We start from the raw sequence: 17,306 nt of genomic DNA, 5'->3' as shown, positions 1-17,306 counted from the left end.
TTTTCAAAATTCAGCTACATTTTTCTTCATTTATAAATATTTATTGAATGGCTGTCCTAGACTAGATACTGAACAAGTGCTGAATAAAGATAAGCAGGAAAAACAATCCATGCCTGATATGCATTCATAGTATAGTAGGAAAAAAACAAGTAAAAAAAATAGTTATATGTTATAATAAATACATGTGTGTGTACAGGAAGCAAAGAAAGTTTATACTTAAGCAAAGAAAGTTTATACACAAATTTGGAGCACTGGGTGGCTCAGTTGGTTAAACATCTGCCTTAGGTTTAAGCCATGATCCCAGGGTCCTGGGATCAAGCCCCACGTCAGGATCCCTGCTCAGTGGAAGTCTGCTTCTCTCTCTCTCTCTCTGTCCCTCCCCCCATTTGTGCTCTCTCGCTGTCTCTCTCTCTCTCTCAAATAAATAAATCTTTGAAAAAAGAAAGCTTATATACAAATCTGATCAATGTCATTCTTTTATGTTTCTTTGATCTGCTCTCAGAAAATTTTTGTTTAAATTTATTTAAATATTGGAATCACACTAAATTATCTCACATTCAGGAATCTTGAGAACGCCTCTATTTAAATTCCATATTATGTTATCTTATTTATGGAATGACATTAGAATGAAACAATGAGTTTAGTTGGCATAAGCCTCTTGAGAGAGAAGAGAAAAGAACTTCTTTTAAATTCATGGATTTAAAGAAAATAAGGATCAATAAACAAATTATATTATTAAGGATAAATAATTTGGAGACATTACTGAAAAATTATGAGATTATAAATTCTACCACTCTATCTTACAAACATAAAGAATTAATTTTAAGTATCAAAACAAATTTAAAAATCTATATATCTAAAAATCAACTTTATAATATTCTATATAAATCTTAAAATTGATAAAAAGACTTCCACTTGGTTCACTATTAAAACTTAATTTATCTTATAACTTTAATTATTTTATGCTTAAACATCTTAATAAAATAGACTTCACAGTCTAATTACATTTTTATCTTATAACTATTACAATTTCATAATTATCCTATTTTATGTCTGTGTATATTGTGTTAGTATATTGTTTATAGAAGCAACGAAGGCATTTTATAATTATTTTTATGTCAGCATTTCTAAATTTTCCTTTATTTAAAAATACTTAAAGTGTTGCCTGGGTGGCATAGTTGGTGGAGTGTCCAAGTCTTGATATTGGCTCAAGTCATGATCTCAAGGTTCTGAGATCAAGTCCTGTGTCAGGCTCCACACGAAGCGTGGAGTCTGCTTGAGATTCTCTCTCCTTCATTACCTGCCCCTCCTGCTCACGCTCTCTTTCTGCCTTCAGCTCAGGTCATGATCCCAGGGTCTTGGGATCGAGCCCCGCATCAGGCTCTCTGCTCCAAAGGGAGCCTGCTTCCTCCTCTCTCTCTGCCTGCCTCTCTGCCTACTTGTGATCTCTGTCTGTCAAATAAATAAATAAAATCTTTAAAAATAAATTACAATCCTTTATGTTTGTACATCTAATAGTAGAGCTCCACAACACGCAAAGCATGAATGGATAAAAGATTTAACAAATCCATGACTACAGTTTCAACACTTCTTTGCCAAATACAACAGGTAGAGAGAAAAATTAGTAAAGATATAGAAGACCTAAGAAACACAACCAATTTGACCTAATTGACCCAACAATTGCCGAATACATATTCTTTTAAGTTAAACAAAGAACATTCACCAACATAGACCAACTACTTTGAAAAACAGCCAGAAAAAAAAAAATAGAAAAACAGCCAGACACAGATGAGAACATACTATATCATCTTATTCATATAAAACTTAAGAAAATACTAATTTAATCTATAATGACAGAAAGCAGATCAGTGTTTGCCAGGGACCAAGGATCAGGGCATTTTTGAAAAGGTATAAAGGAAATTTTTTGGATGACAGGAATGTTGCATAATTTAATAGTGGTGCTGATTACATGGATGTATAAATTTTTCAAAACCCATGAAAACACATGCTTAAAATGGGTGCATTTTATTTTATATTAATTATATCTGAATAAAGTTGGTTTTAAAATGTACTTGGGCCAGAGATTTGGGGATTCAGGAAGAACACTTACTGTTTGCTCTCTCAAATACCTTTATCTCTTACCCAAAGTTTTCATTCCTACTATGTTATTAAAAAAGCAACTCACCCCATTTTTACCAAACTGCTTGTATTAAATATGTCAGTTCTATCACTGTCATTACATATATTGCCATGACAACTTTTTAAGTTATTTCAAGGTGTTATTAAAATATTAATATTATTTTAATCCTTCTAAAGTTAAAATGTATCCTATTTCGGAAGCACTCTCCCAGACACTTTACATACTATTTCTCTAACTCTTATAAATAATCCTGGAAGGTTGGCAATACCATCTTTAATAAGGGTAAGGGGCTTACACAAGCCACAAAAGGATCTTGTCAATGATGGAACATGGAATACAATTCTAGTCTGAGTCAGAGTGTTTTCACTACATTAGTCACCATTCACTGATAATGATCAGTATTATAACACTTAGGAAATGTAGAGATACATTTTCTTGACAGGCATCACCTTAACTGGAATTAGTGAGCATTAACCACTTCTGATAATGAACACATTTTTCCTCAAGTTTTCCAAATAAATTAAATCAGATTTTTGTCTCCGTTTCTATTGTTCAATACCAGTCTGTCAATGTTGAGAACATAAAGGGAATTTTTTTTATAATAAATACCTTCACTATCCAGGTCATCACTTTGACCAAAAACACTGTCCACATAGGAGTCTGGAATGAAGGTCCATTCATCAAATTTATGAAGTACTCCTTCAGGAAAGTTCCCATTGCTGCCTGAGGCTGCCCCCTCTTCCAAAGAACTTTTCATCTGGTATCTGAGCACCATTCTTGCTAGGGTGGATCCTATATCTACAATAAAAAGATAGACCAGTCACTTAGAAATCAAAAAACATAAACATAGATCACACCAAAGTTCCTTATGTATCTTCATGCTTCTAGAGAATTTTTTACACATTTCTTCTTTAAAAAATATATTTATTTTTTTATTTGAGAGAGTGAGCACAGGGAGGGGTTGGCAGAGGGAGAGAATTTCAAGCAGACTTCCCACTGAGCACGAAGCCCAACACAGGACTCGATCCCATGACCATGAGCTCATGACCTGAGCTTAAACCAAGAGCTGGACGCTTAATGGACTGAGCCACCAAGGCAGCCATATACTTATTTCTCACTTTATAACCATGATATTGCATAAGAAGCAGGCAGTGAATTTAAATTTTTTAGAAATCATAAAAATTTACTCAAAGCTTTGGTGTAGTAACAAAACTGAATATGAAACTACAGGAAAGAACCTGGGCTTTGAAACCTGACAGACCAGTGCTCAAATAACAGTAATAGCACTTGCAAGTTACATAGATAGACTCCCTGAGTGTCAGTATCTTCACTTGGGAAGTGAAGACGACAACATAAGGTTATGAAAAAGATTAAAGTAAATGATGCAGGGGCGCCTGGGGGCTCAGTCGGTTAAGTGTGTCTGCCTTTGGCTCAGGTCATGATCCCAAAGTCCTAGGATCAAGCCCCACATGCCCAGTGAGGAGCCTGCTTCTCCCTCTCCTCCCTGCTCTTGCTCTCTCTCGCTCTCTCTCTCTCCCTCAAATAAATAAATAAAATCTTTTAAAATAAAATAAAATAATAAAATAAAAATAGAGGAAATGATGCATATAAAATGTTTAGCACAATGCTTAGAACATAGAAAATGCTCAATAAATTATATTCTTGTTTATAAACCATTTGCTAAGTGATTCATTCCACTGGCAAATTGGGTGGAATTTTAAAGTTAATATCCTTCTATTTTATTATATTTTATATTATGTTCTATTATGAAGAAATAAGTTTGCCAAGTCCTCATTGTGCTACATATAGCTTGGCAATTTCTTCAAATACATGTGTATGTGACTCGGTCAAGTAGTAGCTGAAAAATGTTTTAAAGCTATGAATCCAAAATGTTCTTTACTCAGTTGAGCTGCCAATATAATTATGGCCATGCTCTCCAATGAATCAAATGACATTATTGTATTTTTTTAATTAGGAGAGACTTACCAAAGGTAAAAAAAATCATGCATAACAAAGGGAATACAATGGAAGGTAAATCTCCCTTCATCCCTTTGCAGGGGGCCTATAATCTCTCTCCATCAGAACTCAGAGATTCAAGTAAGCAGGTTGTTGGCAGGAGACATCTTGAAGTGATGGAACACGGGATCAAATCATATTTCATTAGTTTCCAAGGTCCGCAGAAGTAACCAGGGAATGAATTTCTGGAGTTTTTCTTCTGACATAAGTCTTTTCATTTTCAAACATTTATGACTACCATATCTCAACTGTGTTTTCGCAAACATCAGTATACTAAAAATGCTGTCCTTTGCTTTTTTATTTTTTTTTTTACTTAATAATACTCTACATCTGAACATTTTGATTTGCTAGATGTTTTTCCCCCAACAATTGCAAAGCATCCTATTGCATGAATGTACCATGATTGATTCAAATACTTCCTTTTGAATAATATTTGGGATTTTTTCTCATAATTTCTTGCTATTATAAACAATATTTTAATGTGAATCCTTGTATGTGACTTTTTGTGTACATTAAGAATGCCTTTATCATGGATTTCTATCCATATATAACTGGGCAAAAAAGCATGGATGTGCATTTAAAATATTAATGGATATTACCAGATTGTCATTAAAAGAGGATAATTTAAATTTATAGGAATATTGTGTGGAATGACTATTTCATTCACGTATGCTTATCAACATAATTTATTATCAAGTTTTGAATTTTGCCAATATTTTAAATAGTTAGAGCACCTAATATGTGCAAAGTACTAGCACAGATGCTAAAGTTACAACAATGGAAAAAATTGACAGTGACTTTGTGATGCACGTAATCTACCAAAAGGTAGATAATAAAAAGAAAAAATACAATGATACGATGTGATAAGTGCTGGTACACGTAAGAAACAAGGAGCTACAGAGCATGTAGGTGGATCTTCCACCCAGACTTCACATGGGCAGGAATGTTTTCTTATAAAAAGTGAGGTGGTGCTGAGGCAAAAAGAACGAAGAGACAGGCAAGTGAGAGAGAAGGTAAGGGAATTAAGCAGCTAGAGTACCAGTGGGAAAATCCTGGAAATAAGAGTACATGACGCATTTAAGAAACTCAGGCAAATTCAGCCTCACTGAATCTTTTAGGGCCCACCAGAATGTTGGAGACCTGGAATTTGTAGAGGCACCAATAAGCATATATTACTTTCCTCCAGCAGCATTCAGCTACCCTAGGGAAGGGAAGGAAGGAAGCAGACTGTTGGAGTGAACAGGAATAAGATTTTACCAGGTAAATGCATCAGGAAAATGACAGTAAAACAAACATGCTATTAACCAGATAGTCCTTAAGGTGAAGAGTTGTAGAATACGACCACTGTTGGGAAGGAAGTGGGCATGGGAGTAAGTTGTCAAAGGCAAAGCAGGGAGCTCAACTTTTAGAAACACAGTTAGTATGAATGACTGACATCCGAAATGACAGAAATATTAATGGAGGATGATGTTAACTTGTCATCAACATACTTAATATATATTAACTTGAAAATATAAAGAAAATACATCCTTAATTGAAATACTAAAAAACTGAAAGCTAAATATGTTAACATGAAAATGCAAATATATATATGTATATGTTTCTACATATACATTTTGATGCATATTATATGTAAGCATATAAAAAAATCTAGTAAGTAAATCTACATTGATTGCCTATAAGGGATAAAATAATTACTATTATTTTCTTCCTTACAGTTTTTGTGTTTTGCTATTCTTAGAATGAGCATGGGTTACTTTTATAATAAAAAAGAAAATATATCTGGGGTGCCTGGGTGATTCAGTCAGGTAAGCATCTGCCTTCAGCTCAGGTCATGATCCCAGGGTTCTGGGATTGAGCCCCACATCAGGCTCCCTGCTCAGCGGGGAGTCTGCCTGTCTCTCTCCATCTGCTTCTCCCCCAGCTCATGCTCTCTTTCTCTCTCAAGTAAATTAAGTCTTTAAAAAATAATAAAAATAAAACAAAATATCTATTTTTTAAAAAAGCAACTTCTCAGAAAGATCCCAATGTTTGGCTCTATCTTTATAAAAGATGTATTTGCTAAGTCATAAAGAATTAAATATAATATCGCTTTACAGCATTTCATGACCAAAAAGAACAATATCCAAACCTTCACAATATTCTTGGCTTAAGTTGTACCAAACTGAAATAAACCTAATGAAAAGATCAGTGACTTAAAAAAAAATACTAACAAAAAAAAAGACTTGGACAAAATCTTCCTGTTAATACTTACTTGTTTCTTTTCTTAAATTAGATGTCTTATCTGGAAATAAAGGACCAAGCCATGAAGGTTCAATTTTTCCTATACAAAATCCTCCAAGGCAAATGCTATTATTGGCCAGATCCAGAGCAAGTCTTCTTAAGAGTAAGCTAATGATCTGGCTGTCACCTTTCCCAATGCTTATCGCCAGCGCCTTCCGAACATCTTGTTCACGGGAACCACCATTCAGTAGCAGTTCCACCAATTTGGGACTGCTGGCTTTCTCACATACCTAGTAAACAAAAAAGGAAGGTAAACATATTAAAGGCCCGTATTTCTTCCTTTTGGTAGACTAGTAAATTGAATTTTGTGTGATTTTTCTCTACATCCTCAAATTTAGATAGAAACAAAATGAGGCAAAACTCATCCTTGAAATAGATTAGGAAAAAAAAAGAAGATTAGCACCACAAACATCAGAGTAGCATCAGCCAAATAACCTGCCATGGGAGAGTAAGTTACCATGAGAGAAGCCACATGATATGGAGAAAAAGTTCGTAACACCTGAAGTCAGAAGCCCACTGCTCTACCAATTATACATATTGCTTATACCTTCTGGATTCCTGTTTACTCCTTGAAGGACATCTGGGAAACTAGTACCATTCACAGTAAAGGCTACCGCCCTGCCTTCATTCATGATATAGAATAACTAAATGAGAATACAAACATTACAAAACTTGTTAATGCTACATACAAAGGACAGTCATCTCTGATTTCTGGTTTCCAGGACAAGAATCTGAACTTCTACAAAGAAATTTCTTGTCTCTCAGTTTTCTACCTTCCCCTAAATACGGTTTTCAGAGTACATGCTCCAGGTAGCTTAGCATGGTAGGTGCTATAAAAACCACAGTGACCGTAGTGAGCAGAGGGAAGACTTAGCAATCTGTAGCATACTGGCCTATGCAGCACAGCTTCTGAAAGGTGAAGGAACATGATGCGCTATCAACTAGAAGATCAAAGTAATAGATGACAGAAATATTATACGTCAGGTACTGTGCTGAAGTCTGTGTACACTTGATTTCTAATTCTTATTAAAAATCCTATGCCGGGGTGCCTGGGTGCCTCAGTAGGCTAAAGCCTCTGCCTTCGGCTCAGGTCATGATCTCAGGGTCCTGGGATCAAGCCCCGCATCGGGCTCTCCGCTCAGCAGGGAGCCTGCTTCCTCCTCTCTCTCTCTGCCTGCCTCTCTGCCTACTTGTGATCTCTGTCTGTCAAATAAGTAAATAAAATATTTTTAAAAAATCCTATGCCATAAAAACTATTATCCCCATTTTAAAGATGAGTATTTAAAAAAGATAAATGATTTGTCCAAACCCTTACAGGGAGTCAACAAGAGGCCTGGATTTGAAGCCAAATATGCTCACTCCAAATCCTGTGCTCCTTTCACTACCCAAAATTAAGGATTAAAAAAAGAAAAGAAAAGAAGACCCTAAGATCCAAGGTAGCAGATCAGGGGAAGGACATTGGGGGAAATTCCTGAATTCTCTAGAATTTAAGTATGTCAAAGGAGTTGAGGGGAGTATTCTGTGGTTCAAAGACAAAATTACTGCCCACCAGTCTCCAGGTTACCCACCTTCTCAACCCATTCTCCTCAGAGTCACCAGGGTGCTCTTTTACTTTATATATGATCAAGTCACTGTCCTGTTCAAAAATCTTCTAAACCCCTCTGCTCCAAGACATTCCCCAAACACAACATACAATTTTTTAAACCTCATTATTTTCATTTACACTATTTCTAGGGTTCTCAATGTCTAACTCCGCTCTTCATTGAGCCAAAAATGTTCATTCTTGAAGTAACAGCTTTATCAGCTCTTGCACCTAAGTCCTAGCTACCAAGTTCCCAAGCTCTCTTCCTCCTCCAGGTTCCCATCACTTTTGTTTAACATAGCACTTAGCACACTAAACCAAACATGCCTATTGGTTTTAAAACTAGAATGAAAAGCTTGGATGCTATTGTAATTCAATTTGTACCTCTGTAGCCTAGTATAATACCTAGGAAATATATAGGGACACCTGGGTGGCTCAGTGAGTTAGGTGTCTGCCATCCGCTCAGGTCATGATCCTGGGGTCCTGGGATGGAGTCCCATGCTGGCTCCCTGCTCAGGGGGAAGCCTGCTTCTCCCTCTGCCTGCTGCTCCCCCTGCTGTGCTCTCAATCTCTCTGACAAATAAAATCTTTTAAAAAAATACCTAGGACATATATTTAATTTAATTAGCAAATTACTAAAATCCTCTTTAAAAGTCCACAGGAAATTTAAAAGGAAGGGTGGGAAGAAAAAAGAGGGAGGGAGGGAGAAAGGAGGACAGAGGTCCAGAAAACTCAACCGCAAATGCCTCTCTGTAGCCCAGCAAATTTTTATGTCTTGCTGCCTACCTTATATTAAGATGATTTATGTTTTATCCTCTCTCCTCTCCCAAGAGAAATAAACCTCTCTCCTTTCCACACCTAGAAATAAACCATCCTGAAATAGGAAACCTCTTGTATATTTTTGACTACTTATCTAGCACAGGGCTCTCTACCAAGAAGTTCCTCAAGCATTTTTATAGAGTACTTTTCTTGAGGGCCCAAAAGATCCAAGCTGACTTTCGGTATACAGTGCACTGAAGAGAGAGATATATAAGAAAGTGTATCAGATAAAAAAAAATTATGAAAGTAATTTCAACTCCATGAGAAGAAAAAAATACTCCTCAGAACTACAGTTTTACATTTAAATAATAATGGAGATAATTCAGAATATAATCATAGATTATCAGAAGTATAATTGACGATCCTTTGCAATCTTCTCTCTCATCTTCAAATTTATAAATAATGCAGCTGATAATCAAAGCCAAATTTTTCACACTAGCCTTTAAGAATAAATGAACAGCTCCCCCTCCTTCCCTACTACCACCACCGCTATCATGAATCTATGGTGTAGACAAGAGATGAAAACAAGCACATGGGAGGCAGATTTTCCATCACCTACCAGGAGAATGTCCTTAGGCAAGTTATTTAACCTTCTGTGCCTCATATCCTTACCTGTAAAATAGGAATAATACTAGAACCCATTCCTAAGGTTGTTATAAGGGCTAAATTGTATAAAGGATTCAGAGCAGTGCCCAGGGGGTAATCAAGACAACAGTGTTTGTTATTATTTTTACATGGTAGTTCTTCCCACCATGATTTGATGATTTTCATCTTTGGATCCCTATTCAAGCATTTGCAAGCCCAGTACCAATCTTCCATAATCTTCTATAGGAATCATGTATATTGCATCATTAAATTCCCCTCAGAAAGCTTAATAGATTCACTCCATCTTTGCTCTGAACAAACCTTAATTATATATTGGTACACAAATAGTGTTGACTACCTTATTTTACACTATAAATAATGTTATGTTCAATCTATCCACAAAAATCTATGTTCAATCTATCCATAAAAATTAATCAATATTTATTATTTTGTAGATACAAATAATCTCTGGCAACTTAGATAAATTCTTTAAATTTAATACACCCATAGATGTAAAGATCTGATTTTGTTTAAAAAGATAATAACTAAATGTATGAAGTCCAAAGAATATGTGAAGAAGAATAAAATAAAAAGCTTATGTAGAAAAATTTGGATAGCTTGAGAGAAGAGTTTGAAGCATTTCCAGTGGGAATATAAAATTTTTGCACTCAAGTGCTTTTAGGTATTATTTCCCTAACAAAAAATGTGAAGGGGAAGTTTATTTTCAGTTCTCTGCCATATCCCCCATATCCCAGTAACATTAAGCAATGATCTGCAGATCACATGAAAGATACACAATAAAAGTGTATTACATTATTGAAGGAAACAATTTAATTACCTTTAATAACAGAGAAGCAACTAGTTTTAAGGTGAATTTCACAAATGAAATTTGAATAAATTTAAGTAATATGATTATTTGGTCTTAATGTACAAATTAATTATGCATGAAAATAACTTACATGTTCAGTTTCTTTTTATGCAGAGTGCTAATTAGTACTAACTTAGTGTGTAGTTGACGAATTACATCCATAGGCAAGTGGAAAATTAAATAAAGTAAATTATTGGAAATTATAGTATTCTTTTGGTCATTTAATAATGTATATTAAATCCCTACATAATTCATTTGTTAGAAATATGATTACATTTCTAGAAAATACACATGGTATTACCTGAATGCTATTATAAACTAAAATTTATACAATGGAGAACTTGAGATAACACATAATGCACTTCAACACTGACTAAATACGTACTGTATATAAAGCCATGAGTTAGCTATTCTAGATGATATAGAGATGAACATTGTCTATTTCTACTTTCATATAACTCACAAAATATAAAGAGGTATACATAAATTTTCATAGACTTACAGAAGTAAATATTTTTTACGGAGGCCAACAGTGCAGGGCAGGCTTTATAGGGAAGGAAAATTTGGGTTAGATTTTGAAGGAAAAGGAGAACAATTAGAGAGATGTGTTTGCACAGTGCATGAGGGAAGAGAGGGAAGGAAGGCAGGACCATAGTGCTACATGACCACAGAGGTGGCCAATGGCAGAGGATGTCCATGAGAACAGCATCCCCAAAGTTGTGCAGTATACTGCCTACATGGCCACACTCAGTAGCCCTAAGGACAGAATTTTCTAGTAGAGAAACTGCAAACAGAGAGAAAATGGCTGAAAGATGATCAAAACAAATCCAGATGCTGTGTGGAGTGTGCCTGGAGAACAATTTGCAGAGAGACACATAGTAAGAGACACATTTGGAAAGCTATTTATCCACATAACAAGGTAGGCAAACAAGTAAAATGAAGGTTTCGACTGCATATACCTCAAGGACGCTCTTGCCTCTGAAATTCTGTGAATCTAAACTCCCACCACAAATCACAAGCAATTGTGCAATTAACTGGCAAATTCTGTAGTAAAGAATAATAGGATGTAAGGAAGAACTGTACAGTGGTAGAGTCTAATAACAGTAAACACAAAAGTCAGGCCTTGAGTATTTACCTGACAAATTAAAGACGTTGCCTCCTTTGTTCCATTGGCGTCCGCTCCCAACAGAAGCAAGCATTCAACCATGATACTGTTATTCTGATCGCATGCTCTCTCTAGCAGCACACTTTTTAACTCGTCATCCATAACTAATTTTGCAAAGCACTTGCAACAAAGGTTTAGAAACTAAAAGGAATGGAAATGAGGATTAGAGTTAGCTAAATACATAACAGTTAGCATATAGGTGTAGAACACTGTACCTGTTGATCCTTTTGTTCCATGATACTAGAAGACATCTGATGGAATATCACGGAATCAAAGGAATGATGCACCAGCAGGTTGGAAAAAGACACTGACAATTCCAGTATTGCCAAGATTGTCTGAAACCCCTGAAGTGTGATCAAAATAATAGGCAATAATAAATAATAAGCAATTCTAGGCCAAAAGAATAAATAAATAATATAAAACAGTTTGTATATGATAATTAACTAAGTAGATGTATTTATTGGGTTTGTACTTAAAAGCTGTAAACCTTGAAACAATCCTATAAACACACCTTGCTCTCTCATTGCTAAGAAATATAGCAGGCACATAGAGAATAAAATGCCAGGTAATAAACCATTGTCTAGCAAAGCAGAAAAAAATACCTAATGCATTAAAAGTTGGCTTTTAAAGATTCTTGTCGAAGCCATACTTACAGGATGAAAGCCAGATATTAATTAATATTAGAATAGCTGAATCAGCAGGGTATACATCCAAACTGGCAGTAAACTGTATTTTTTATTACAAGGTTACAGATTAGTTTCTCTAGATAGACCAGTATTTCCCCCTTTCTTCTGTGCTGTGCTGCATGTGTGTGTTTGTGTGTGTGGATGTGCTTTCTTCTGAAATTTCAACCCCAAGCAGACAAATGTGTGCTCCTAGATTTCATTCATGTTGAGTATATTTGAGAAAAGCTCTAAAGGCATTCTGAAGTTTAATCCTTATAGCAAATTATTTATAAAGAACTAGTCAGTCACACCATTACTTTTTAGAACAACCTCAAACATATTCCTAAGAGTTGTCTAGGCTCTCCATTCATGAGATATTCTAAGGAAATAATGAAATTATGAGTTTACTATTATTTAACTTGGGTAAACTTGTAAAGATAAATTGAAATTTCAAAATTTTTATTATTTCTCAATATGATATATTAATGACATTGTCTAAATAATGCAATTATTTTGAGCTTTTAAGATGCTGAATTTCTACAAATATTTACTAACATTTAGATAAGAGAAGTAGTCTTAATTTATGCACATCTGAGAGCATGAGGTCCACCTACCAGTAGAGGTCCCTGCAAATTCAAATGAATGCACCAGCAAAGCAAGTAATACAAATGTGCAAAGGCACATAATTCAAAATAAAAACTTATAAACACTGAACTGGCCAAATAAAATATTTTGGCAGGCAAAATTCAGCCCACTGATCAACAGTTCACAATCTCTACTATAGAGATCCAAAGATTTACACCTGTATGAATTAATACTGAGTAAACTGAGAGCTCTGTACCTGTACAAATTTATTTCCTTTCTCTAAGATTACTTTTAATCAGTTCTGGCTTGGCTTTAATCATCCTAGGCTGAGGCATATTGTAAAAAGCAGATTTATAAAATAACATTATTGTTTTTAATATAAGTATGTGTGTGTTCAGCTCTTTATAATTAAAATCTTTACATACATTATCCCATTTACTAATAATGTCTGAATGGAGGACAGAGCCTACACATTTTTATTACTGGTCAATTCTGCCATTTATGAAAATATTTGTTGAGTGTGATTTATGAAAGCTGCAAACTCCATTACTAAAAAAAAAAAAAAAAAACATACAACCAAAGCAGGAACTCTTAAAGAGACTACTTGTTTTGCTAACTTTAGGGGAAAAAAAAGTCAGCAAAGTGGATATGGAAGGAACCTCCCTCAACATAATAAAAGGCTTATATAACACCTCCACAGCTAACATCATACTCAATGGTGAAAAGCTAGAAGCTGTTCCTCTAAGATCAGGAACAGGAGAAGATGCCCATTTTCACCACTTTTAAAAGTCCTAGTCACAGCAATTAGGCAAGAAAAAGAAATAAAAGGTATCCAAGTTTGGATGAAAAGGAAGAAGTTGAAAAGGAAGAAGTTAAACTGTCACTATTTGCTGATACTATAAGTAGAAAACCTTAAAGACACCACCAAAAACTATCTGAACTATTAAATGAAATGAATTCATTAAAGTTGTAGGATACAGAATTAACATACAGAAACTGGTTTTATAACTGTACACAAATCATGAGCTTTCAGGAAGAGTAATTAAGAAATCAATCCTACTTATGATTGTATCAAAAGGAATAAAATACCTAAAGATAAATTTAACCAAAGAGGTAAAAGACCTGTACACTGAAAACTATAAAACATTGGTTAAAGAAATTGAAGACAACACAAATAAATGGAAAGATACATGATGCCCATGGGTTGAAACAATCAATAGTATCAAAATATTCATACTACTCTAAGCAACCTACAGCTTTAATGCAATCCCCATCAAAATATCAATAGCATTTTTCACAGAAGTAGAACAAATAACTCTAAAACTTCTGTAGAACCATAGAAGACCCCAAATAGACAAAGCACTCTTCAGAGAGAAAAATTAAGTTGGAGGTATCATGCTCCCTGATTTTAAACTATACTACAAAGCTACAGTAATCAAAACAGTATGGTACTGGCATGAAAGCAGACACATAAGGCAATGATATGGAATAGAGAGCCCAGAAATAAACTCATACATATATGATCAATTAAGCCAAGAATGTACAAAGGGGAAAAGACAGTCTCTTCAATGAACGGCATTGGGAAAACTAGATCAGCTACATGCAAAACAATAAAACTGGACTACTATCTTAAACCACATACAAAAATTAAATCAAAATAGATTGAAGACTTGAATGAAAGAACTGAAACCATAAAACTCCTAAAAGAAAACACAGGCAGTGAAGTCTTTGGCATTTGTCTCAGCAATATTTCTTTTGGACTATACTCCTCAGGGAAAGGCCACAAAAGCTAAAATAAACAAATGAGACTACATCAAACTAAAAAGAAATGAAAATGTAATCTAATAAAATGAATGGGAGAAGGTATCTGTAAACCATACATCCAATAAGGGGCTCATGTCCAAAATATATAAAGAATTTATGCAACGTAATGCCAAAAAACCAAACAACCCAATTTAAAAAATGAGTAGAGGATTTGAATAGACATTTTTCCAAAGAAGACATTCAGATGGCCAACAGACACATGAGAAGATGCTCAACATCACTCAGCAAACAGGTAAAAGGCAAATCAAAACCACAAAACCACCTCATGCATGTCAGACTGGCTATTATAAAAAAGACAAAAAATAAGAAGTGTTGTCAGGATGTGGAGAAAAAAGACTCCTCATACACTGTTGATGGGAATGGAAATTAGAGCAGCCACTTTGGAAAACAGTATGGAGGTTCCTCAAAAAAATTAAATATACAATACCATATGATCCAGCAATTCCACTTCTGGGTATTTACCCAAAGAAAACGAAAACACCAACTCAAAGAGATATATGCACCTGTATGTTCCCTGCTGCAATATTTTCAATAGCCAAGATATGGAAACCACATAAGTGTCCATTGATAGATGAATGGATAAAGAAGATGTGATACACACACACACACACACACACAACTGGATATTACTCAACCATTAAAAAGGAATGAAATCTTGCCATTTTCAACAACACAGATTGACCTAGAAGATATTATGCTAAATGGAACAACTCTAACAGAAAAAGAAAAATACCATATAATTTCACTTATATTTAGAACCTAAAAAACAAAACAAATGAACAAAAAAATGCAAAACAGAAACAGAGGCAAAGATACAAGAAACAAACTGTTGGTTAGCAGAGTGGGGAGGGGTTGAGGGGCAGGCAAAATAGTGAAGGTACAAACTTCCAGTTATAAAATAAATAAGTTATGGCGATATTATATAGAGCATAGGGAATATAGTCCATAATTTTGTAATAACTTTGTATGGTAACTATATTAACATGGAGATCATTTTGTAATATATAAAAATATTGAATCACTATGATGTATGCCTGAAATTAATGGATTAATGGCATTTTATATGTTAATATGCTTAAATAAAAATAAATACATGATAGAAAAAAAAGATCTGAGCCAATTTATTTCTTAATCTCCTCTAACACAGTATCTTTCATTCCTTATAAGGAACAGTTATTGTGTATTACATATGAAATTTTGCTTGATGAGAAATGTTTAAAACATTTCACTGCAAGAAAGAAAATCAAGGAGAAAAATTATTAGAGGTAAGTAGCCCACAACAAAACACTGAGAATGACAAACTTTGGAACAACTATAACTTCTATTATCTAAAATCTAAGCAAATAAAGCTCAGCTGGCTGGAATTTCTTTAGGACATTCTCTGCCCTTTCATGAAAAAGACAAATTGCAAATAAACATACTGATTTTAGAGATTTAATAACGAAACACAAGATATTTAGTGATTCAATCCAATTCTCTTCACCTTCTATAATTAAAACACTACAAAATGATAAATGGTTTTTAATTAACTAGAATATCTCCATTAATGCAAAATGGGAATTGTACCAAATGCTCTGAAAGAGAAATCTTCGTAAAATCCCAAACTCCCTTCAAGACAATGCACATACTTCAATCTGTACTTCGGCCATATCCTTAAATCGTTGTAAACTGGAAACCAGAATTTTTGCCAGCAGATGCCCAGTTCCTATGCATAAATTCTTCTTTGTAATCAAGCATCCTATAAGACTTAATCCCAGGCATTGAATCTCTAAAAAATAAATAAAGGTAGAAAAAATAAAATTAATTGTCTTAACTCTCAAAACTGAAAAAAAAAAATTAAAGACATCCAACCAACAGCCAAGGCCTATAAAAATCTGTCCTAAATCCTGAGTTCAAATTGTACTGACCTTGGTCATCAGGATACATCTGCAGCGTGTGAAGCACGGAATCAATAGCACCTTCCAAGGATAACACTTCTAGCGCATCAGGAGAATGTGCTATAGAAGAAATCACTTTCAACCCACACTTCTGAATCCCAGGATTTCCAATGAACTAAAACCAAAAGAACAATTAATATTTGCTATTTAAAATAAGTTCTTAAGGGGCGCCTCCGTGGTTCAGTCGTTAAGCTTCTGCCTTCGGTTCAGGTCTTGATCCCAGGGTCCTGGGATCAAGCCCCACATCTGGCTCCCTGCTCAGTGGGAGCCTGCTTCTCCCTCTGCCTGCCCACTATCCCTGCTTGTGAGCTCGCTCTCTCTCTCTCTCTCTCTCTCTCTGTGTCAAATAAATAAATAAATAAAATCTTTTAAAAAATAAAATAAAATGAGTTCTTAATACTTACCTTAGTTAAAGCCAGCTACAGGTTGATAAAATATAAACTAGGTAGTCTACATAATGACTATTTCCCTTGATTTTTGCCTTGTATTACTACTTTTTAGTTACTATTAAGGATAAGAGCTACCATTTTAATGCTTACTGAGTATCTGTTCTGTACTAAGTATTTTATGTGCATTTTCTTTTCACAAGAATCTTAAATCCATACCGATAACATTCCTGTTATAAACTGAGTTAACTGAGGGTTAAAGGGCTTGAGTATTCCTAAAGTCACACAGATTATACATGGCTGAGATGAGACCAAATTAGGGATGTTCAATCCCACCGCCTACGTACTTAACCGGCAAAATACAATGCTGACTCTCACCATAGAAAATAGTAATTGAGAATTTGCTCTTTAAGTGTTTTATGTGCCAAATCTCATTTACTCCCCCTCAGCA

At 34.7% G+C, this 17,306-nt stretch overlaps 1 protein-coding gene across 4 annotated transcripts in view; it reads right to left on the bottom strand.

Moving 5' to 3' along the window:
• Positions 1 to 17,306, bottom strand: part of LRRK2 (leucine rich repeat kinase 2) — a 129,488-nt gene that overhangs the window by 75,350 nt on the left and 36,832 nt on the right. For all 4 annotated transcript variants that reach the window (XM_032855367.1, XM_032855369.1, XM_032855370.1 and 1 more), the window contains exons 15-20: positions 16,440 to 16,584; positions 16,161 to 16,300; positions 11,674 to 11,802; positions 11,429 to 11,599; positions 6,411 to 6,669; positions 2,750 to 2,938 (exon numbers count right to left, since the gene is read on the bottom strand). In XM_032855367.1, coding sequence (XP_032711258.1) covers positions 2,750 to 2,938; positions 6,411 to 6,669; positions 11,429 to 11,599; positions 11,674 to 11,802; positions 16,161 to 16,300; positions 16,440 to 16,584 — 1,033 coding nt within the window. The remainder of the gene's footprint in view (positions 1 to 2,749; positions 2,939 to 6,410; positions 6,670 to 11,428; positions 11,600 to 11,673; positions 11,803 to 16,160; positions 16,301 to 16,439; positions 16,585 to 17,306) is intronic.

The sequence above is a fragment of the Lontra canadensis genome, unplaced genomic scaffold (genome assembly GCF_010015895.1).
Source record: "Lontra canadensis isolate GAN:19392208 unplaced genomic scaffold, GSC_riverotter_1.0 scaffold9, whole genome shotgun sequence".
Taxonomy (NCBI): Eukaryota; Metazoa; Chordata; class Mammalia; order Carnivora; family Mustelidae; genus Lontra; species Lontra canadensis.
The sequence above is the reverse complement of the archived record's forward strand: the minus strand, read 5'-3'. Positions and strand labels throughout refer to the sequence as shown.